Source organism: Phyllostomus discolor, chromosome 5, assembly GCF_004126475.2.
Source record: "Phyllostomus discolor isolate MPI-MPIP mPhyDis1 chromosome 5, mPhyDis1.pri.v3, whole genome shotgun sequence".
NCBI lineage: Eukaryota > Metazoa > Chordata > Mammalia > Chiroptera > Phyllostomidae > Phyllostomus > Phyllostomus discolor.
Genome location: NC_040907.2, coordinates 40524116 through 40530952, shown reverse-complemented (window position 1 = coordinate 40530952; position 6837 = coordinate 40524116). Strand labels below are relative to the sequence as shown.

General features: G+C 45.9%; 1 protein-coding gene across 1 annotated transcript in view; it reads left to right on the top strand.

The window, feature by feature from the left end:
* Positions 1–1270: 1270 nt before the first annotated feature.
* C8B (complement C8 beta chain) overlaps positions 1271–6837 on the top strand; it is a 38790-nt gene continuing 33223 nt past the window's right edge. The window contains exon 1 of the mRNA XM_028513324.2: positions 1271–1553. Within this exon, the coding sequence (XP_028369125.2) occupies positions 1441–1553 (113 nt within the window). The 5' untranslated portion in view covers positions 1271–1440. The remainder of the gene's footprint in view (positions 1554–6837) is intronic.

Sequence of the window (6837 nt, the reverse complement as noted above, 5' to 3'; positions counted from 1 at the left end):
ATAATACATGTTTGTGGAACATTCTCATGTTTAGTATCTAATATGACCCTCCCAACTCTGAGTGAGAAGTAGGCGTAGCCCTTTCAATTTCATGTATGAGGAAACAGAACCACAGACAGCCCCTTACAGAGAGAGCACAGAGTATGTGCCAGGCACACTTCAAAGTGTTTTAAGTATTTAGATACATCTAACCTTCACAGCAGCCCCATGAGGTGGGTACTATTGTTATCCCTGTTTCATAGATGACAAAGCTCAGGCCCAGAGAGGTGAATAAATAATATGCCTCAGGTCACACAGCTGGTGAAACACACAGAGAATGGGAACCCAAATAGATGGACTCTAGAGCTCCTCAGCCCCTTGGTGACCTGCTCAAGGTGAGCTAGAAAAAGGCAGAAGTGGAATTCAAAACTTGGCCTGACTCTAGCCCTGTATTCCACCTGGTACATACAGGTGTCTGGGTGCCCATCACAGGCCTATTCTGGGCTCATTAGGTAGGTCAACTTACTTAATCCTCATCACTTTTTTCAAGTGAGGAAATTGAGGCATAGAGCAAAAAAGAGGCAAAGAACTTGCTTAAGGTCACAAAGCTAGTAAATGACAAAGAAAGGGCTTGATGTATAAAAAGCTGTGGTACATATATCTGGCGGAATACTACTTGGCCATAAAAAAGAACAAAATCTTGCCATTTGTGACAAAACTTAGATGGAACTCGAGTGTATTATGCTAAGTAAAATAAGTTAGTCAGAGAAGGACGAAGACCTTGTGATTTCACTTATATGTGAAATCTAGAGAACCATACAAATAAACCAACGAAACAAAAGCAGACTCACAGACACAGAAGAGAGACTGATGGTTGCCAGAGGGGAGGGGTTGGGGGACGGCTGACAGAGGTAAAGGGATTGAGAAGTGCAGATTGGCAGTTACGAAGGTCGTGGGGCTATAAAGTACAGCATACGGAATACAGTCAATAATATTGCACTAACTGTGTATGGTGCCAGGTGGGTACTGGAAATATTGGGGGGACACTTTGCAAAGTATATGATTATCTAACCACTATGCTCTACACGTGAAAACAATGGAAGACAATATTGAATGTAAACTGTAATTGAAAAAGGTTTTTTTAAAGAAAGGATTTGAACCCAGGCAGCCTGGACTTAGAGCCCACAGTCCTTGCGCCACTAGCAGACTGTCCTCTCAGCTGCTTCCCAAAAGTCCGTTACATGTGGATAAAAACCAAGCTTCTGCAGAGCTGGATTCATTTTTTTTTTTTGGTCGTTGTCATTGCTTTCCAGAGTTACAGGCCGGTTTTCTGTCTGTACAAAGTCTAAGGGGTTCTTGTCACTGGTCTGTTTGTACTGCTGAGCTGTTTGCTCTGTGGGACAGACGCTGGTGGCCGCGCTGCCTGTGCAGGCTGTTCATGGATCCGGGTGCCTCGGCTGGATGTCCCATCGCAGAGGGGAAATGAAGGCGTCCAGGACATGGGCTTGCGGGGCGCCGGCCGGGCTCTTCCTCCTCTGGGCCGCCCTGGGATGTCTCTGTGTGCCTGGCTGCAGGTAAGTGACAGTTACATTTGATTCCCTGATCATTAATATGACAGGGACTATAAAGCCACATAATGCTGACCGTCTCTTTGTCACATGCCTATTGAATGAGGAACATCCCTTGGAGCAATTCCACACATCCGATAAAATAATATCAATGACTCACTTCAAATTATTGTGAAACCAAGCGGCTGACTTCAACAAAAGTTCCCACGAGAAACTGACATGTTTAAGTGTATTTTGTCATGCTAAGAATAATAGGATACTGGTTCTGTATTCTGAACAAAGCCTTGGTGCAATTTGTTATGCAAAAGAAGGTTTGTTATGTGTGGGAAAAAAAGAAGTCCATTCTACCAGTGATTTCACTATATGAGAGTGGCCTACTCTACCTGCTCATCAACTCAGGTTTTGGGGGTTTTGGGGTCTCTCTCTCTCTCCCTCTCTCCCTCCTCTCTACCCTCCCCTCCCCCCCCCCCCATCACACACATGCACACTCCAGATGTTCCCAGAGTTAAATGCTAAATGGTATATTTCATCATTTTTTTACCCATCAGTAAGATGCAAAACAGGCTAAAGACAATATCTGAGTCAAAGCTCAAACTTAATCTGAATGGAAGCTGAAACTTGGGCTCCAGTGAAAAGAGGGGCAGTGACTTGGCAGTTCAGGGGTCTCCCTGGTGCGATAGAAGCCCCTACCACGAGATGTCAGAGCCCTCTGGCCTTTCGGGCCTCCCTGTGGGCACCTGTGAGCAATGTGATAGGAAGAAGAACCATTACTACATTTATTCATCCCATAAATGGTCTCTGAGCACAACCTCTCACTTAATGTGAGGAGCACCTAGTACCCCCTGGACTCACCTGGAGACCAGCACCACGAGTATTTCCTACCCATTGGGCTCTCAGTAAATAATAGCTATTATGGTTATCAAGAATCTCAACTTGGCCCTAAGAAGAATCAAGCTGCCAAGGCCTTACATGTTTGTATTATGTACATGCAGAGAAGCATTCAGGGTCCAAGGAAATGTATCTGGAATGGAGGGTTTGAAGGGGTTATAGCAACCCTACCCACAGCATGGACCCACCTCCTGTGCAAGGGCCCCTGTCAGGCTCTGAGGACACAGAGATGAGTAGGGTGCAAAGAGCTCACATTCCCATGGAGAAAGCCAATGCATGAGTGCGTGCTCTATGTGCTGTTGCCAAGAGATGGTACAGGGGCAGGTGGGAGGCAAGAGAGGGACTGGTCAACTCTCCTGGGTGTGGGGTCTGGAAAGGCTTCCAAAAGGAGTAATGCTAGAGCTGAATTTTTACCTATGAATAAGTAAAAATGTTTGCTGAATAGCCAAGAGGGTTCTGAGTGTTCCAGGCAGAGGAAGCAGCACAGACAAAGACACAGAAATGAGAGAGACTGGCTTTCTCCTGAAGCTGCAAATCTACTTCAGTAGCCTTGAACACAGACCAAGATGAGCAGCTCCCAGAAACGAGGTAGTGGAGGAGTCAGATCATGGACAGAATCGAGGGGTCACTAGAGTGCTAGTTAAGAAGCTTGAGCCTTGCCCTGGCCAGTGTGGCTGAGTTGGAGTGTCTTCCCATGGATCCAAAGGTTGCAGGTTTGATTCTCAGCTAGGACACATGCTGAGGTTGTGATTTCAATCCCCAGTTGAGATGCATGCAAGAAAGCAACCAATCAGTGTTTCTCTCTCGCGTTGATGTTTCTCTCTCTCTCTCTCTCTCTCTCTCTCTCTCTCTCTCTCTCAAAGCAATTTAAAAATGTCCTCATCTGAGGATAAAAAGAACCTTGCAGGGTTTTAAGCAAAAGAGCAGCCCAATTGTACTTAGATGTATTGGGAAGTTCACACTGTGGTTGGAAATGCAAGCGCCAGTGGGTGAGTACAGTGCAGGCTGGGAAACCTTGTTTAATCCTCCAGCAATGTCATGAGTTGGGGGTCATCTCTTACTCTCACTGTAGCAGAGAAAACTGGTTGTGAGAGACAAGAGGTTCATTCACTCATGTTTTGTGAGCCTCAGACACTGACCTGAATTCAGGTTTGGTGCTCCAGCCTCCACCCCTGACTCCTGCTGGGCAGTCCTGAACACGGCATGTGTCTCCACACACGAAGTGGGAGAACAGCCTTCAGTTCCAGGACAGAAAATGCTGAGACCTCCTTCATATCAGCTAAGAGAGTTTTCATTTCCGGTTACTCCTGTAATCAAGTCAGATGACGTTATCATCACATGATCCTTGTAAGACCGACTGCATCTTCGTGGCCCCTCTGTGCCAGGCACTAGGTACGTGAGCTCTGACGCTCACAGCTCTTTGAGGCATGCGCTGCTGCTTACAGTTCACCAAGAGGAAAACAGCTTTGGAGGGAGGATGTAACTGCCACGAGGCTACTCACTCCGCATGTAACAGAACGTGGATTCAGATCCAGGTTTTTCTGGCCCCAGAGTCCGTGTGCATCCCTGCTCATGCATCACCGCCTCTCCTCCTGCACGTGTATCTGATGTGCTGGGTTCCTGTGCCACTTCCCTATCTCTGGGCCACACGTTTGTTGCCTTGAGATACTGCATTAAATTTCATGTCCTCAACAGCAAGGAGCAGAGAAAGGAGAAATTGAAAATCTGCCACCCAGAAGCTGTCCCTGTGAGGAAAGAGGAATATGCTATTTGCAAAGGGGACGCAGTTGCCTAACAAACTGAGTCGCTGTGTTGGGGCATTTCTAGGAGCCAAACCATGTTGACGTGTGCCGCCTGTACACGCTGATGGCTCGCCATTCACTACTGACCTAATCCTGCGATACTTAATGCATCCACCTTCATTCTGATCACAGACTCCTGTTAGAAAGAGTTTAGGAGACGGGGACACAGTGAAATATGTCCTAATGCTGGCCATAGCATCCTGTGCACCTCAAGGACAGGGACATCCTTGCCAGTGTTTATGTGGAGGGATACGTTCCAAGGACTTGTAGAAGGTGTTTACTGTAGCATTACTTGCAGTTGCAAAACATTGGGAAAAAATAAATGTCCTTCAAAAAGGAAATGACTAAATTGAATGCAATATATACTCTATGATGGAACATCTGAGTAAAAGGAAGGAACTTGGTCTCTATAAACCAATGTGGATAGGCCTCAGAAATGCAATGTTGACTGACAAAAGCAAGTTGCAGAATAATGTAGATAGTATAAGTCGAGTACACAAAAGCAAAACTAGGTACTGTGTATATAGGTATGTGGGGTGTGTGTGTATGTGTGTATATATGTATATGTATATATATATAAACATATACATATACACACACACTGTTTCAAAGACTGGAGGGATACGTGCCAAATTCATGACAATATTTCCCTCTACAGAGAACAGGGAATGGAATTGGGGCAGGTGTAAAACTCAGATATTAAACTTACAGAGTTATTTCTTATTTAAAAAAAACTTGAAGTATACCAAAATGTTAACAATTGCCAGTTCTGGGCCATGAGTTCATGAGTGTTTATTGTTTTATTTTCTGTGCTTCTCTGTCTAATTTCTCAGCATTGAAACCACAGAGGCTCTGGAATGACAGCAGTCAGGTTGGTCGATCTAAATGTGCACGTGGTTTGTTTCTGCGGGAATGCGCAGGGGGAGCAGCATGTGTTGTGACCATGCACCGGGGCTGGACAGGCCCCGCCCTTTCCTGGCTCCATGCTGTTCCTAGGAATTAAAGATGCAATTTAATGCTAGCTTTCAAATTTGCATTTTGTAGTAGTTATAAGCCACGCACATATCATCCAATGTAATTTACAGACACACTGTTTATTCAGCTGATTACTTCTTATATTGCCACCTCCATAATGAAAATTGGGTGCAAAAACAAGAGATCTGCTGGTTAAAACTACTTTTCACCAAGTTCCTTCTATAAGCGATCATCTTGCCCATTAACAGGCTTTCAAATGTCAGGGAAGGAAATAATTGCTACTCTTTAATAGCAAGTGCACACATTACTTATCAACTCAGTCTCAAGTATAGTCTGAAATTGGATTGATAGTTGCTAAAAACACAATGTAACTGTTTCTTTTTCTAATTGATTTTTTTTAGAGAGAGAGAGAGGAAGGGGGGAGAGAGACACATAGGTTTTGTTATTCCACTTATTTATGCATAGATTGGTCACTCCTTGTATGTGCCCTGACCAGGGATCGAACCCGCAACCTTGGCGTATTGGGACGACTCTCTAACCCACTGGCCTACTCTGCCAGAGTCACTGTTTCTCAGCTGAAACAGGAAGAGGACGCCCAGCAGCCAGCAGTGCTGTCAAATACACACTGAGGAGCAACCAAATCACAGACAATGTTGTTTTGTCAAACCTGAGCCAATGAGTAGAAAAACACACTCTGAAGTGCCCCCTGCATCCCATTGGTGTGCAGCATCCTGCCTCAAGTTACCATTTTAAAGTGTCCACCTGTGGTTTCTAGTGGAGTCTTTGACCTTTTGTTAAAGATCTAACTTTACTAGGCAGTTGATTTTTGCAGGCCTCTGGGGTGGTCATGGAGACAGATTTCACTGTAGTTAATATTATCCTCTTTTGCCAAGTGAGAATGTATTGGTTAATGACCTTGTCTGGAGTGATAGCCTGTGTGTTTGAGACAGTGGAAACTATGTGATTCTCTTCCTAATGACTGAGTCTTGGACACAGCGATGAAAGAGGCACAGAGACCGTGGGGACTGGTGGAGTGGACACTGGCCCACTTCCCTTCCAGGCTGCATGGGGCAGAGGCATAGCACAGACTCCAGAGTCAAGCCCACGACCCCATGGCCACACCTACCAGCTGCAGGGCTCTAGACCATCCCCCTGCTCAGCCAGGCAGCCGTGCTGCAGAGCTGCTGTGTAGCACTGTGGCCAGCGTTCAAGGAGAGCTCAGGCGGAAAACCCTCACACAGGGTAGGGCACACCCTAGGCACTCAGCAAACCTCAGTGCTCTTTCTCTTCTCTTCACATTTGTTTCCCTTTTTGTGCCTTGAAAAGAAATATCAACTACAAAGAATCTTACAGCACTGCACACTCTTTCAGATGGAAGAAAAAGATTCATCATATACCCATCATACTACCTGGGGAAGCTGGAGGCCTAGTCAGATTAAGTCATTCATTCACTCTTGGACTGAGTGCCCACCTCGTGTCGGAAACTTAGCAAACAGCACGGCCTTGTCTCTGAGATGTACTTGAGGCCTCCCATTGCCTGACTGCTCAACAGACATGACGCTGTCTGCCTGTCCCCGCTCAGCCCCCAGGCTGCTCCCGTCCCCTTCACCTGTCCCCTGGTGCTG